Source organism: Ursus americanus, chromosome 3 (genome assembly GCF_024610735.1).
Source record: "Ursus americanus isolate L20-20 chromosome 3, mUrsAme1.1.p, whole genome shotgun sequence".
In the NCBI taxonomy this organism is placed as follows: Eukaryota; Metazoa; Chordata; class Mammalia; order Carnivora; family Ursidae; genus Ursus; species Ursus americanus.
In genome coordinates, this window is record NC_142129.1 from 61,641,539 (window position 1) to 61,659,546 (window position 18,008).

At 35.2% G+C, this 18,008-nt stretch overlaps 1 protein-coding gene across 15 annotated transcripts in view; it reads right to left on the minus strand.

Annotated features, from left to right (window-relative positions):
- Positions 1-18,008, minus strand: part of PHF14 (PHD finger protein 14) — a 233,701-nt gene that overhangs the window by 188,021 nt on the left and 27,672 nt on the right. For all 15 annotated transcript variants that reach the window (XR_015723980.1, XM_087861035.1, XM_087861036.1 and 12 more), the window contains 2 exons: positions 5,495-5,654; positions 429-540 (listed from right to left, as the gene is read on the minus strand). Coding sequence is in view for 14 of the 15 variants with exons in the window: in XM_087861035.1 (XP_087717161.1) it covers positions 429-540; positions 5,495-5,654 (272 nt within the window). In the remaining variant the exon portion in view is untranslated. The remainder of the gene's footprint in view (positions 1-428; positions 541-5,494; positions 5,655-18,008) is intronic.

An 18,008-nucleotide genomic window follows, 5' to 3' on the forward strand; every position in this document is an offset into this window, starting at 1 on the left:
AACAACAACAACAACAACAACACTTGAAGTCTTAGCAAAATAACAGGTGCCTCTTGTAAGACTCTTTTCGTACTTTTGGTAAATTCCACTTCAAAAGTAAAGTCAGAAATTAGGTTTGTATTTGCTCTAACTCGTCTGAGAATTCATGTGTGCTAGGGAGTGTGCTAAATGCCAAAGAAATAGAAGTAGAATCAATTATCATTTTACCCACAAGTTACATTAAATTAAGAATGCATTAAAGAATTTATAAATTATGGGCTTTCTGGTTAAATTACTAATAATAGATGATTTAATGCCAACTGCTTTACAAATAGTATGATTACAAATAAGCATTTCTGTATTCAACAATGATATGATATTAGTAAAAAGCCATATAAACAAACAAGTAAAATTTTTTCTTTTAGACAATCAAGAAAAGTTTGTCTCACCTTGGCACCATATTTGGAATAGTTCATTTCTGTTAGTGTTACTGGTCGTAATTTGTCAATATCTCCAAAGGCTACTCCAGGAACATACAGGGCACAAACAATGTGAACCCATCTATAAGGAGAGAAAATATGATTTTGCTATCAAACCCTTTCATAAAATGCTCACGAGGAAAATAAACACAAAATATGTGCCACCTCAAATAACTAGTGAAAGAATTCTATGGTCAGATTTCAGAATCTCATATAACTGAAGAATATGGAGTAAGCACGACTGCAGTAAGTACTTTTCTAGCAGCTTAGCCAAAGCTAAGAGTTAACAACTATAATTGCCTTTCACTTCAATTCACTGCACTTTGCACTCACCTGTTATTCTTAAATATTTGCACAAAACCACTATTCAAGTGAAACAAAACATCATTTTCTTACGCATGGAAAGGTATTCACATTCATTATTTTAAGCACTCTGAGAAGTAAGGATCTAATTTAAGAACTGTGAAGTAATTCTGCAGTAATTAGGTAAAATTGTTCTTGTTACTTTTTTCTAAAAGCTGTTAGAACAGTCCTTCAGAATACTTTAAAACTTTTTGGTGTTCATCCAGACTTTCTTTGTTCCCAGGTTAAAACTGATTCTCAAAGACTGTTCAGAACAGTTATAACATATAAGGAAATCCTTTTTCACTCATCTGTTCACCATACAACCTTTGTACTAAAACTTATACATCCCACATATATATATATTTTTAGTCTGAATGATGCACAACACTAAACAAAGAATGCTCAAAGTTTCAGTACACTAAAAAGGGAGTTGATTCTAATTTCATTTTTTTCAAAGCTACCCTGAAACTTTTGAAATGCATTAGGAAGCTTTTCTGTTTACATACAACCATACAATATATGGGATCACTGGATTTTGAAATTTAAACAGATTTATATCACTTCTGTGAGAAAGAAGTGTAAAAATGAGATGGCAAATCTCTCTTAATCTTGTGACTATATTAATAACAAATTCTGCTTTATCACAGCTTGAGCGGCTATGACTGCTACATGGTTGTGTTTTGTGACACTAAAAGTTTTAAAAGAATAAGACTAAGAATCATTTTATAGAAGCGCTGGGGAAAACAGTTACAAATCTTTAGAAATTATCTTTTTTATTGAGAAGAAAATCCAAGATTTTGAGATTTTCTTGATAAAATGTTTTAATCCAACCTCCCAAATGTATCCTGTGGAGTTCAATATAAAGATACACATCTTCAACAAGCAGCTGCTTTCTCAATTTAATTTGCGCAGTTTTTTCATGCTCCACTGGTGTATTAAATGCCACTGTACTCTGTAGGAGTTTATCTTTGATAAACCCAACAGCTGGCTTCTTGCTTCATACTGACCTTCTGAAAATGTTTTAGTACAAGTCATGCAAGTACTACAGATTTAAACTGCTATTTCAGTGTGATTGGCACACAAGTGTATAATTTCTCCCCAACCACTGATGTGAGGATGTCAACTTGGGTCTTTATTAAAATGCATATCAAACAGCTGAGACAATTTTGTTCCTTTTTAATACCTGTTGTAAATAATTTTTTGTTCATTTGTTTAATTGTACATACTTTAGAATTCTTTAATTAAGACAAATGGAGAAATCAAAAAAGAATAATCTTCTTTGCTACTTTAACATCCATTTTGCTTGAAGCTATAAGGACAGATGCTGGACTGGGGAAAGGAAACAGAAAAGACGCACCACATAATAGCACCAAAAAAAATGAAGAGACAAAATTGTCATTCTAGCATAAAAATTATTAATATATCCTTTTAAACTCACATATTTTAATAAAGCAAACTAGCTAGATTTATCAAGGACTCACTCAGAATGGGAACTACTTTAATCGAATTTGATTTTGAAATGTGTTGTATTTGTAGTGCCTTTACAACATGTAAAATAAATCCATTTCCATTATGTTATTTTCATTCTTCATTTATTCATTCAGTAATCAATTCCTAAGTGACTACTAGGACAGAGAACCACGAAGACAGTTTAGAAGTATAATCATGCAATGTTAAGTACTTGCAGCATAGCGTTGGGCATGCAATCTTTAAGGATTAGAGTCTAATATTTCCCATAATCAGGTTTATATAAGACCACTTAAGACAGGGTAAAATACTCTTTCTAAGGAATGGAATAAAAATTTAATGACGAAAAAGTACTAATGGTTTCCTCACACTAAATCATATCATTTTCCATGTAGAACTTGTGGTTCCCATCAGAAACAGGGGGAAAACTCTAATTAGCCTATGTGATATGGCAGTTTCAAAACCTTTTTCATTCTTTCCATACATTGTGCTTTTTCCCCCCATTTACCATTTGAAGCTAGAATACTAAATGGCTTGTCAAATTTTCTTGACTTTTTTTTTTGCCTTGAATCAAAGTATATCAAGCTTCAACTATATCCTTCAAACTATATCAAGACCTATATTTCCACCATAGCCTATAGATGAGTGTGTGCCTCAATGCAAATAAAATGTTCAAACGCTATAAAAGAAATTTGCCAGGCTGTACCATCAAGGGAAGTGTCTGTAGAGGTAAGATCCACCGGAGTCAGTACAAATATTTCTCACTGAATCTAATTCAAGAGGCCTCTCTTTTCTCCATTCAGAAACAATTTTACGAGTTATTTTGTGGATTACATAGCGTGAAGGGACAGGTACGTTATAGTTTTTGAATAGAACTTTCAATTTATGAACAAGAAAAGAGGTAAAACAAATTATTTTCCCTAAAAGGAAGCTCTGTGTTTTCCAAAGTTGTTTTACTTATTCACTACAATTTATCACCAAAAATTTCAACTGTCAGGACTAAATAGTTACCAGAAGGAATTTATACAGCTGGTACTCTATGAGCACCTTAAGGAAATGGAACAATATCAATAATAAGAAAAGCACTAGCAGCAGCAGAAGCAGCAGCAGTAGAAATAAGGATACATTTATTAACCACTTATTATGCTCCAGAAACTGTATTGTTTTACAGGAATCACCTCATTTAATCCTCTCAAAAGTACTACGAAAATGGAGGTTTTTAAAATAAGTTTAAATCACATAATCACAGTTAGTAAAAACAAAACAAACAAACAAACAAAAACAAAAAACAAAAAAAAACCCCAGAACTGAAATACAGGCAGTCCAACCTGAAAACACATACTTTTAATGCTGTACTAAATTCCCTAATTCTGGGCCCAAGTCAGTCCAAACATGAAATAATGCCCAGGTCTATGACAGAGACTAAAGATTCATGTCAATACATCAAATCATCTGCTACATCTTATATTTTATTTCATCTTTTTGGATGTCCAATGAGGAAGAAGAGCTAAGATTTTTAGCCATTCTTCCTAAATATCAACACACAGGGTTCTTCAAGACTCCATGGTAGATTCTATGCTATCCCAACAACCTTTTATGGCGACATTTCTCAGAGGCCTCTCCACCAACTGAGGGAAATACAAGAAAAATATTTTTGACTTTACTAAAGTAACATGTATTAAATTTTAAAGACTACCTTTATTTTGGGATAAAATGTCTCCTATCTTTTCAATGTTAAAATATGGAAAATAATGCTTAAAATCTGTATAGGTTATTTTATTATTCCTGTCCCAATATTAAACATTTTTTAAAATACTGAAATATTTCATCACAAAATAAAAAACTTATATCACAAAATAAAAAACTTAACATCACAAAATAAAAAATACATTTTAGTACTCCTCTTACATGGGGAGGGGGCCGGCAGGGTGGGGAGGTCAGGTAGGTAATGATCCATAAAATACAAGAGGGCAGGAACTACTCTTAAATTTCCATCACCCATTCCAGATGGTAGTCTCTTGGACAAAAACATGAAAAAATGTCAACACTATTAGGATGACAATTACTTAAATATAATAATAAAGATGAGTGTGAGTATGGTGAAAAAAACATAGGTCTTTGTGCCAGTTATCAATTTATTGCCTCTCAGCTCTAAATCCACCTTAAATATCTGCTATACAATAATGGACAAAATCCCTTCAGCATTTCTCCTTTACAGTGAGCATGATATTAAAGCTGTCTTACTAGAAGTGGTAGAGAGCACCATAGGAGGAAAGCACTTCTCAGCAGGGATGACAAACAGCATCTGCCAGGGCTCTGCCCCAGACACATACACCAACTACCAACTCTGTGACTTCGCAAGCCCAGCCTAGAGATCACTTTTCTATGGCCCTCTTAACACAGACCCACACACTCCAGATACCACACTGGTGCCCCAGTTCCCTCTGCAACTTGTGCCTAGACGCCCACTTGCCAAGAACTAAGGGCTGGTTCTGGCCCAGGCAAACCAGTAATCTCTGCCATCCAATAGGTTGCAACTACACCTCCTCCAATAAGGTCTGAACTTCAGCCTGGGGGAGGGGTCTTCCAAGTTTGTCATTCCCTGGATACTCTCCCTCAGCCTTGGGGTATCCTTTAGAGTCCTTTTATACCACAGTTACTTACTTATTTATTTAAATTCAATTAGCCAATATGTAGTACATCATTCTTTTTTTTTAATTTTTTAAATTAACATACAATGTATTATTTGTTTCAGGGGTACAGGCTGTGATATCACAGTTACTCTTATCATAGCTTAATAATTCTGTAAAGTTCCCCTTTTAAAACCACTGTATGGGTTCTGTCTTCTGATATACTTTTGAAGTCAGACAGATCTGGGTTCCAATCTGACTATCCACCTGCTTGTGGCCTTGATCAAATTAAAATTACTTAATGATCTGAGCCTCAGCTACCACACCTATAAAATGGAAAACTTTAGCACCTGTTTTATTATAGAGCCATTATTGGGATTAAATGGGACTATGGCTATAAAGGCAAATGCAAACAACCAACAAACAGTATTTTCTCCTTCTTCCCCTGATCTGTAGCCTACTGTCCATTTACTCTATGCCAAAAAAATACAAAGAAACAACCAAACAAAAGTGTGTAACTGAAAAAATTAGAATAGTCAGAAGCAGACACATTATAAAGCAGGCATATTAACATATCAGAATTATGACATCAACCTTCCAGCATCTGTCTCCTTGAAAATTCCATCCTGATTGGGACAGAGTTCACAGCTAGGGGAAACACCACATTTACAGGCATCACAAAACCAAGGTTCCGTGGAGTTTTCAGAAGCTGAACTCATAATAGAGTCACTCTCTCCATCAACTCCATAGCAACCTAAAAAAGAAAAGAGAAAAAAAGTATGATGAAATAGTTTATTTTTTTAACTCATTTTTAAAATTACAAAAGAAAAAGGGAAGTAGAGAACAAATCTGAAAAACCAATGGTTCATAAGAATGATATTAAAGTCAAAACATGTAAGTGAAATCATTTTATAAAAGTACTTTTTCACCTACCATAGTATGCACAATTAAACAAATGACCTTTTAAAATAATTTTACATCTACTGGAAAAGCATTACGGGAATAGAAAAATGTACAGTTCTTTAAAAAATTACATAAAAATAGGAATTTTTCATTAAAAAGAAATCAGATTGCATCTAGGAACTACTGGTTAATATTTATTGAGCTCCTTTTGTAATGGACACTTAAATTTATTTAAGACCATGCTCATGCAAAATAAATATACAATCAAAAAAGTCTCTAATCTAACTTTGGAGACGGTAGATAAAACACAAACTCATATAACCATAAACACAAAGTTAACCATTAGTAAAAGAAAAATACATACAGAAACCCACACAGACATAAATTAAGGCTATAGAACAATTTGAATAGTTCAGACTGGAGTCAGACAAACTGAGTTCCATTCACAACGGAGCCAACTTCTAGCTCCAGGAGGTATTCGATCTTTTTAAAAATTTATAATTCTATTTTCTATAAAAATTTATCCATAACTGAAATTAATGAAAACAGGAGATTAATCTTTTTCTGTTTAACTCAGTATTCTGAGAGAAATTAAATTATTTAATCAGAAAATGTGGTAAAATTTTTTAAAGCTGCTCATAGCAAACAAACAAGATTAATTAGCATAGATCTTTACATTTTAGAGTAGGTCATGTTATTCTTCAACTACCTTTCTATTAAGAGCAAAATGTTTCCTTATCAATGCAAATATACGATCTGCAATTACAGATTTTAAAGTTACTATTTGCACGTCCAGATTTGTTTAAACTTTTTATAAGATCAAAAACATTTTCCTTGATTTTGAGCTTAAAAAGAGTATATTAGATGTCAAACATGTAAGCCAACAAGAAATTCAAGCAAAACATCACTGCCAACATTTTGGTAAGATCAGAAATCATTAAAATTCCTGAAACTCAATTTTGTCAATGAACTCAGTGTTGATGAGGCTCTTAGTGCCTGACAAACCAAACTCACTAAAAAGTGATGTCACATCCATTATCATGAATAATTATTTCTCAGTATAAAAATACCAAGAAGAATGTACTGGCACCAACACAATACTGATAAATATAGAATGCAATAAAGGGCAACTGAAAAGTTCAAAGATCATTTCACCCAGACTACAAAAAACCATTTCGAACTCTTGATGACTTACAATAACGACTACAATAGTCATGACTCCTATATAGTTTTTTTTTTTCCTAAATGATGCTTGACACACTTCATATTACCTAATTTCCTTTCTTCTAGAAAGGAAGATACCACCCTCATGATAAAAATATCCTGAAGAGAAAAAAAAATGCATAAATAGTAATAAACTACAACTTAATTCTAGGTCTGATATACATCCTAGTCTTCTTTAGGCTTGAGCACTTCTCTGATCTCTTAAGACACATTTATTACCTCTCCAAGATAGGTTGCTTCTACAGAGAGCCAAATATCAACCTTCCAGGTTTATTCTAAGAGGGTGGTTTATTCTAAGAGGGTGGTCTAAGTGCCAAATTCTTTTTTTTTTTTTTAAAGATTTTTTTTATTTATGTGACAGAGAAACAGCCAGTGAGAGAGGGAACACAGCAGGGGAGTGGGAGAGGAAGAAGCAGGCTCATAGCGGAGGAGCCTGATGTGGGGATCAATCCCATAACGTCGGGATCACGCCCTTAGCCGAAGGCAGACGCTTAATGACTGCGCTACCCAGGCGCCCCTAAGTGCCAAATTCTAAGGGGCATCCAAAGTGACCTCCAATAAACTGAAGACATCAAAAACAAACACACACACACTATGAGAAGCATACGGAAGTAACAATCATCTCTCAAGAGGCTTTACCACACAGGTAAGTTTATATGCATCTAGTGTAAGATGTGATTACTCAAACTGGTTAAAAACTCAACAGACAACTGGAACCTAAACTGGAGAGTGTGTTCTCACAAACACCAAAGATACTCAAATTAAAAAAAAAAAAAAAAATACATACATACATACATACTGAGTTAAATCACCCAGAAAGAAAAAGAACGATACACAACTAGAAAATAATTTTAAAGTACCAACATTAATTTACTAGATGTCATTAATGGGTCAATAGTCATGTGTAAGTATTTTAGTCATACAATGCTATCACTGACTATAGAGTATAATTAAAACAGTCTGGTAGGCAGAAAACTAAAAAGTTGGTTTGCAACTATGATTATATAAGCTACCTCAAGAAGTTGCCGTAATTGTCATCTTTATGCTATTCGAAGGCTTTATAACAGTGAACCTTAACATGATCTGAAAATCATACAAAAGAATGCCAAAGAAAAGATTTCAAAGGAGCTACACTATAGTACACAAGATGAGCAAAAAAAATCAAAACTTATTAATTTCTTTAATATCATTAAATTGTGTTGGTAATCATCTTCTTCAGTTCTGTTTAGATATACATTTTTTAGATGATGAATCCTAAAATGAAAAGGAAATATAATTTTCTTCTTGGGAGCAGTTATTATTATCACCAATAAAAGAATTTTTCAGTAAACTCAATAGTAAGCAAAACACGGTATTCAAAGAAAAATCACAAAACAAAACAATAAAAATTAATGTGCTTTCTCAAAGGTTTATACAATACTACAAGGAAAAATGTATTTTCTTTACAAAATAATGTTCATTTGAAGTAAATTCTTTCATCTGTATTCACACAAAGTAGGCAATTACCAAAATAAAAAAGCCCCCATGGAGCTATTTTATTCACCTCATTTGCCAAAATCAAGGTAAATCACAGCATTTTTTTTACAATAAAGTAAAATTTCAATTCTATTTTTTAAAGAATGTTCTACACACATGGCAAAAATCTGCACAGAGATTAAACTACAAACAACCTGAAGAATGATTTTTGAGCATTTCTCTTAGGAAATCCCTACTTTGTAACCTACAATATCGGTATCATGTAAGTTCAAAGAGCAACCAGCAGGTGCGTAAGTATTTCTTCTTCAGCTTCAATGCCCCTGAAAGATGATTCACAGTGTGTTATGACCCTTACAGAGTTCTTGACTTGCCACTTTTCCAATATTTCTCTACCATACCTACTGAGTTTACTGACCTCTAGACCAAAGTTCTAACATATTATAACCATTCTGATACCTTTTAATTAATGACTAAATACATTTTAAGATCTTTTTCTTTCCTACATGCAAAAAATAATTTAAAGTACCATAAAACAATGTTTATTTCCGGGCACCTAGGTGGCTCAGTCAGTTAAACATCTGCTTTTGGCTCAGGTCATTGTCTCAGGGTCCCGGAATCAAGTCCTGAATCGGGCTCCCTGCTCAGTGGGGAGTCTGCTTCTCCCTCTTCCTCTGCCCCTGACTCGTGCTCGCTCTTTCTCAAATAAAATAAATAAAATCCCCCCCCCCAAAAAAAACCAAAAACCCACCTTTATCTCCTTCTACTTACCTAATTCTGTGTAGACGCATCTTCATTCAATAAGATTATGGAAAGAATTTTTTCATTTGGGTACCCATATAAAATAAGAGACATATAAAACCTGTTTTATACGGAGTTTTCAGGTTTTCAAATATGTAAACTTAAAAAACATGTTTCTGTGGCCATCTGATTAGGATCAACCTCTGAGTAACACATGCAACCTACACAAATCATATTTAAGGACAAATAATATAAAATGTGTTTACAGTTGTTTCGAATTACACAAGGGTATAGCTAATCCAAATCAGTGGAAATTTTCGCCATTCAACTTGTCTCAAGGAAGAAAAGACCTTCAGTCTTTCGTCTTCTAGAGTTATGTAAACTTTGGACAAATCACATCTCTGAGGCTGAGTTAAAATGATCTACAAATGTATTTAATAACATCTCTCCTAAAGAAAAAAATAGGAACCCAAAAGGTGTCATTTAAAAACTTAAAGCATTTTTTCTGTTCTTAACATCCTATCACTAAGACCTCTGGTTTTTACTCACTAAAAAAAGAGAAAGATTTTAAAGTAATACTGTTATTTATGAGAAAAGATGTAGGATACCTGTAACAAATATGTCCTAAAGCATAAAAGAACGAAAATTGTCTGCTGACTTACAAAATTCAAATGGTTATAACTTAAACATACTTTACTACTCAATAAACATTCATAAGGATATATATCTGCATATACTAAGAAATAAAAATGTACTAGAGCTAGTTAATAACAGAGAGAAAATGAATGGGGGGAATATCTCTTAGTAGACCTTATCTCATTTAATGCACAGCAGCTAAACTGAAGGGTAACTGCTGGCAAATGCAGTGCATTACCCAATGTTCTGCCATGTACTATGACACATATGTGACATTTTACTTCAGATACAATGCAATCAGTATATCAGGATAACTGACATCACAGTCAGGGGTACCCTACCAATACAAGTCAGTTATAAGATTTTGTCAACAAAGGTGTTTATACTAAGTGCCAAGTTGGAATCCTTTGATTTCAAAAAGAAATTCATCTACACTGAGTACTCTGAAAAGTAATTAGACAGTTATACATTTAATAAGCAATATTTCAAATACCATCTTTTAGCAAAATCTCAACTTAAAAACTTCTCTTTATCATGCTTAAGAATAAGTATATTTTGGGGGGCGCCTGGGTGGCACAGCGGTTAAGCGTCTGCCTTCGGCTCAGGGCGTGATCCCAGCGTTATAGGATCGAGCCCCACGTCAGGCTCCTCTGCTATGAGCCTGCTTCTTCCTCTCCCACTCCTCCTGCTTGTGTTCCCTCTCTCGCTGGCTGTCTCTATATCTGTCGAATAAATAAATAAAATCTTTAAAAAAAAAAAAAAAAGAATAAGTATATTTTGGGGCGCCTGGGTGGCACAGCGGTTAAGCGTCTGCCTTCGGCTCAGGGCGTGATCCCGGCGTTATGGGATCGAGCCCCACATCAGGCTCCTCTGCTATGAGCCTGCTTCTTCCTCTCCCACTCCCCCTGCTTGTGTTCCCTCTCTCGCTGGCTGTCTCTATCTCTGTCGAATAAATAAATAAAAAATCTTAAAAAAAAAAAAAAGAATAAGTATATTTTAAAAAAGAAGGGGCACCTGGGTGGCTTAGTCAGTTAAGCATCTGACTTCGGCTCAGGTCATGATCTCAGAGTTTTGGGATCCAGCTCTGTATCATCGGGCTCCCCGCTCAGCAAGAAGTCTGCTTGTCCCTCTCCTTCTGCCCCTCCCCCACTTCTGCTGTCTCTCTCTCAAATAAACAAAATCTTAACCAAAAAAAAAAAAAAAAAAAAAAGACAACGAAGAATTAGAACAAGAAAGAAAGTTAAAGGGATAACACCAAAACACTAACTATGGTTGTCTGGATATTAGGATTGTTAGGAATGTTTTTTCTTTTCTCTGTTCTATATTTCCCACATTTTATTTAATATCTGTATATATTAGATGGACAGTTTTCTCAAAAATGAGACATTCAAGAATTTCACATTTAACCATGAGATGTTTTTGTTTTTAGATTTTTCTTATTTATTTGACAGTGAGAGAGAGACAGAACACAAGTAGGGGGGACAGGGAGAAGCAGGTTTCTTGCTGAGCAGGACCCTGGGATCATGATCTGAGCCAAAGGCAGATGCTTAACTGACTGAGCCACCCAGGTACCCCTAACCATGAAATGTTTAAGAAAATGTTCCATGCCTGAACTATAATAAGGAAGTCTGTCACTTAGGCACCTGAATTTAAAATAAACAAACAAAAAAACCCAGCTACACTAGCTTCCTATTTTGCTTTAGAAAATTTCACTCTCTCAGGATTAATTTTATATAAAAATTCATTTTGGAACTTAAAAAGTAGTACAGAATGATCTACAGCTGTAAATGTACAAAAAATGAACATTCTATAAACAATGAAAAATACCACAAAGTTACAAAGTACACGAAAGGGTGAAAAAAAATATTTGCAAGGATGGAAAATCTTTGTAACACATAAAGCCGCGAAAGGATTAACATTAAAATGAAAAGAATTCCAGTAAATCAATGAGAAAAGACAAAGAGACCTATTAAGAAATGACAAAGGAAACGCACAGCAAGTAACAGAACATAAAATGCAAATGGCCACAAGATACCAAACCTCACTCATAATAACTTGAATGCATATTTTAATAAAGTGATAGTTTCCAAAAATTAAAAGAAAATTTACTAATATGCAGTTATCAAGTACTATGTACACTATTGGTAAGAATATCAACAAGTACAGTCTTTCTGAAGATCATTCCGGCAATTCCGTCTTTTTAAAAGTTAAAATGCACTTATCTTTTATTTCAGCAATTTCACTTCTAGGAATCTCTTCCACAGAAATTATTTCATAAATATATATGACACATATCTGTTAGTACTATCTATAAGTGAAAAACGAAACAAAAAGAAACAAAGACATCATGGTTGAACCATTCTATAGTTAACTATGTACCATTAAAAAGAATAATATATCCCATGTGTACTCACATGAAAAGAATCTCAGTATTAACAGATTAACATATGAGTGAAATACAGCAAGTAACATGGGGAAAAGTCCCATGGTATTTATCCCATTTATTTAGAGAAAGAGACAGAGAGCATGAGCATATGCATGTGATGTGTGTGTTCACATATGTACACGGGAGCCTGCATGAAGGGGCTCTCACTGGTCAAATTTGGACAATTTAAGTATCAGAAAGAGTAATCAGGTAATAGGTGATAACATATGAGAGCATAATAATATTGAAAAGGAAAAAAGGGAGAAGTTCTCTACAAAACAAATACTGCCCATTAATGTAGAGGAATGACAGAATTAAAAAGGCCCATCTTGCAGCTACATATATAACTGATTCTGACAAGAACCCTAATACCACTATGCAAAAGGCTATTAGGGAACAGGATATTAACAAAGTCTCAAAGTTATTACCCCACAGATTACTTGTTAATTACCAAAAGAAAAACAAATGGCTTTAAAATGGAAAGTTCTAGTTGACACTACCTTTAACTACACCAAAAATTCAATAAACTGGTATCATACTTTTTTTGATATGGTATAATGGGAAATAAACATCATCAACATAGTACTTTTGCCAAAAACTGTTTAAACTGAACCTAATAATGAGGGAAAAAAAAACCAGACCAATCTAGTTTGAGGGAAATTCTACAAGTTATTCTAAAAATTGGCTTACGACACAAAAAGAACATTTGTTTTAGGTTAAAGGAGACTAAGACACAAAAAGCAACACATAATATATGAATGGATTCTGGATCGGGAGTAGGGCAATACCGCAGTGTTAACAGAGGTATAGGGGTCACAAGAAGAGTTTGTATAGGGGTGCCTCGGTGGCTCAGTCAGTTAAGCGACCATCTCCTGATTTCGCCTCAGGTCATAATCTCAGGGTTGTGGGATCAAGTCCCACACTGGGCTCCATGCTAAGCTTGGCATCTGCTTGAGATTCTCTCTCCTCTCCCTCTACCCCTCCCCCAACTCACGTGCACACGCACGCTTTCTCAAATAAAATCTTAAAAAAAAAAAAAAAAAAGTTTGCATATTACCAGCCATTAAATTTCTTAAAAAATGTGTTTGTATATCTGTATGCACATGAGAAAGCAATACAAGTCTGGAAGAATACACACTCAAGTTTAAAGTATGTTTATCTCTAGGTGATATCATCATGTGGAAGATGTTTTCTTTAGCTCATTTATACTCATTTATCCTACAATGAAAATGTATTCGTGTAATATAATAAAGTTAAATGAACGGCACCTGTATGGGGGTTAGAAAGTACCAGAGAGGGACAGGTGTGGATACAGACCAAACTGTTAACAGTAATATCCTACACAAAAATAATTCAGATGAAGAACAGTAATTCATTGTTCTACTTTATGTACTTCTATATTTGCAACTTCTGTTTATACGCTACTTTAACAGGAAATATTTTAAAAAAAATGATTTTTCAAATCTCCTAATAACATAAGACAATGGTAAACACTAATTTAACACCTATACATTTAGGTTATACTTGTGGAACATAAGGAATCTGGGTAGAGGGAATAGTATAAGTGAAAGTCCTCTAATACTGGAAAAGCAAGTCATCCAAATTGGCAGGTTATGAAATCCAAGAGTCCTGCTATGAGTATGAACTTTATTCTAAAGGGACAAAATGATTTTAAACAGCGGACTAACATGAACAGATGTGCATTTCAGAAAAATCAGCCCTGAAGACAGTAGGAGAACTGGAGCAAGAAGAGGTGCAACTGTTTAGAAGTTTACACCCTAGCTCCCATTTGCCTCAAGACTCAACCTTCTATCGGCTTGAACCATAATTTTTTGTCTTCAGAGCTTCGTTTTTATCTCTTATTGCCTTGATCCCAACCATTTCTATAAGAAATAAAAAAGTTTAAACTTTTAAAAATCTTACTGTGAGTCTTACCTGCCTTATACCAGAAAGTATACTTTATTCTACATTGCCCTGACTCCTTTCCATGACCTGTATCTGCAGCCCTCTTCAGCTCCAGCACGACATCTACCTAGCCACGCCTTTTCTCTCTCAAATTTTACTTCCTTCTAAACCAATGTCTCTCAAAGGATGATCTTCCCCACCTCCTGCAAGAGAACCCAAATGTACCTTTTGTAACTGCAGATCCTAGAGCCCCACCCCAGAACTAATCCATCAAAATCTCTAGAAGTAGAACCCAAGAATCTGTTTTAAACAAGCACCTCGAGGAGGGGGGATGTTCCTGGGTGGCTCAGTCGCTTAAGTGACCGACTCTTGATTTCAGCTCAGGTCATGATCTCAGGGTCTTGAGATCAGGCCCTGCACTGGGTTCCCCCGCTCACCGGGGAGTCTGCTCGAGGCTCTCTTTCCTCTCCCTCTGCCCCTCCCCCCACACAGGCAAGCATATGTGCGCTTTCTAAAATAAATAAGTAAATATTTTTTTAAAAAAAGAAAAAAAACCAAGCACCTTAGGTGATTCTTTCCCACTATAAAATCTCAGACCACTGAAGAGAACATCAGACAACTAAAAGAAATTATCTCTAATCTAAAAAGCATCAATATTTATTTTGTATACCACCCAAATATCAGCCACAACCATGGCAGAAACAGAAACATACAGGAGATTTAGACTCTGACTACATAAAAAACACAGGAACTTGTTAACAAGATATTCACAGATTCCAAATATAGGTACAATCATTCAAGACTGTATCTCTAAACAACTTATTATCCCTAATTCATACTGTTGGCAACAAAATGAGCTAAAGAAAACATCCTTCATGGTCATACCACCTAGAGATAAATATACTTTAAACTTTGGTGTGTATTCTTCCAGACTTGTCTTGCTTTCTCATGTGCATACAAATACACAAAAAGTATTTGCCACTGATTATTTACCACAGAATAAAAAAACCCCACAAATTCATCAAGGTTTTACTTTACATTCTGTTTAAAAAAACAGATTATACCCATTTTATACATACATAAAATATCTCTAAATTGTCTTACACCCATTTCTAAAAATAAACAGTTTATGATTCTGTGCTGAAAATATTTTCACAAGAAATATAATTTGTCTCTACGAATACAAAGTAATCTCTGCTTCGATGAGCTCATTTCATTTTTTTATTTTGTTTAAATTCAATTAGCAACATGTAGTACATCGTTTCAGATGCAGAGTTCAATAATTCATCAGTTGCATATAACACCCAAATGCTCATCACATCACGAGCCCTCTTTAATGCCCATCACCCAATTACCCCATAGCCCCCATCTACCTTCCCTCCAGCAACCCTCAGTTTATGTCCTAGAGTTAAGAGTCTCTCATGGTTTGTCTCCCTCTCTGATTACTTTCAATATAGTTTTCCCTCCCTCCCCCTATGATCCTCTGCACTGCTTCTGATATTCCACATGAGTGAAACCATATAATTGTCTTTCTCTCATTGACTTATTTCACTCAGCATAATACCCTCCAGGTTCTCGATGAGCTTATTTTAATGAACAGTCGCATAACACTAAAAAGCAAAGACATAATAGGAGCCCTGAAAAAGTGATTTCTAAATGCAAAGAAAAAGTCACATTAACAGCCCATAAATGAATTTAATAGTATAAAATATGGTAAAAATCATAAATACCTTAAAATTTCACAGAACTAAAAAAGCAGTAAGCTAAATACAATGTATCAGAAATACATATTTTAGGTCAAGGATTAGCAGCCTATTGTTTGCATATCAAAATGTTAGCTAGGATGCAACAGAAAATTACTCAAATAAGAGGGCTGAACACTACCACCAGAAAGGGAGGAAGAGAAGGGACAAAAGCAAGGAAGGAGTTGTGTTTTATTTTGCAGAACCAACAGTTCCAGCCAAGGAGACACCCAACTAGGTGTTTCACTTGATAGGTGTGTCTTGCCAGGTGTGTCTCACCTGACAGCTCCTTAGGAGAGCCAGTTTGAGCTGGGTTGGAGCTGATGTACTGCACAAATGCCCCCTGAGTTATCCTAAAGTTATCCTCGGTTCATTATAATATTAAAATCCTCTCCTATGGGTGGAGCTTTCTGCCATTTTTTGAACATATGATGTATCCAGTAGCATGCTGACATATTTAGCATGCACGACTGAACCAGAAGTGCCTCTATAAGTTCCCTGCCCCCATCCCCTAATACACTGAATAAAAGCTTCCTGTACTAACCCCATGGGAGACAGTACTATGACAGCTATCTCCTTGTCCCCCTACTTGTAACAATAAAAAGTTCTTTGTTTTCAACCCTTCCTTGGGTTGTGTCCAATTTGATGCACACCAAAAATGAACCCCTTGAAATCAGTTACAAAAAGAGAACATGCAATTGACTCAGAAGTCACCTAGATTTACCAATAAGGTATGATGCACTCAATACACCCATAGCACAGAATCTATAACTCACTTATAAAACGTTATTCTTTGCTCTTATTTTACATGTTTTCTTTCCCCTATTATATAAAAACAGCAGAGACTGTATCTGGTACATCCTCCAGTTTCCTAGAACCAAATCACACATTTAAATATTTATAGAATCAAGGTAACAAAATAAATTCATTTAAATGGTAGTTAATGTTTACATCAACACCATAGAGAAAGTTGTATTCACCAAACCCCTCTCTCCTTTCCTTTCGAGGTGGTAAAAAGAGCAACACTAGAGAGACAGAAATGCTGATGGGATCTATGACTCAAAGATAGTAACAGGGAAGTCTTGGGGGGGGGGGTGGTATACAAGAAAGAACTTTTAATACTTTCAGTGGTTATACATAATACATAATAGCTTTTGCATGGCCAACAGAAGGCAGGTCCAAGAGGGACTCATGCATTAGAGCCCTTTGTCTCTTAGTCCTCAGTATAGAGAACTAGTAGGATCCCATTGATTCCATTAACTCTTTCGCCTGCTTCATTAGACTCTGACTTTTTGTTAAGTTTCCACCTTTGTTACTCTAGGAAACTGATAAAGAGTTATCAATTGTGTTACTTGGAAATATTGCTTATGGTAAAAAAGACCCTGTTGGCAGACTGCATGTGAACTGAGAGTAACTATAAATGGGGTAGGTTGGGGAGAATGGCACAGCCCAAATATGGCTCCCAAACGACAGTGAGCCGCTTGCTGTAGGGACTATTACAAAGACTCACGGAAGGCAGGGGGCTGCCTTGGTGGCAAGCTGTGATTCTGTTCTATCCTTCTGAATAAACTGGTGATAAATGGGCCCACTGATAATCTTGAAAATCTTCAAGTTTAGCTACCATATTAAGCATTGCAGAGCTACTTCTTTATATTATTAACATAGCTAATGGTTTAATGTGTATATGAAACATCTTGGGATCTTTTCAAAATAAAGATTCTGATTCAGAAGGGACTTGGTCTGTGATTCTGCATTTCTAACAAGCTCCCAGTTTATATAGATGCTACTGCTTAATGCTGTGGATCCACGGACGCTACTCTGAGTAGCAACACTTTACAAAAAAACTACCAAAATAGTTAAGAGTGACATTTTAATTTAAATACTATGAGTTGTGGGCACCTGGGTGGCACAGTCAATTGAGCCTGACTCTTGGTTTTGGCTCGGGCTGTGATCTTGGAGTCCTGAGATGGAGCCTATGGAGCCTAGCATCAGGCTCTGCACTCAGCCCAGAGTCAGCTTGGGATCCTCTCTTCCTCTCCCTCTGCCCATCCTGCTCATG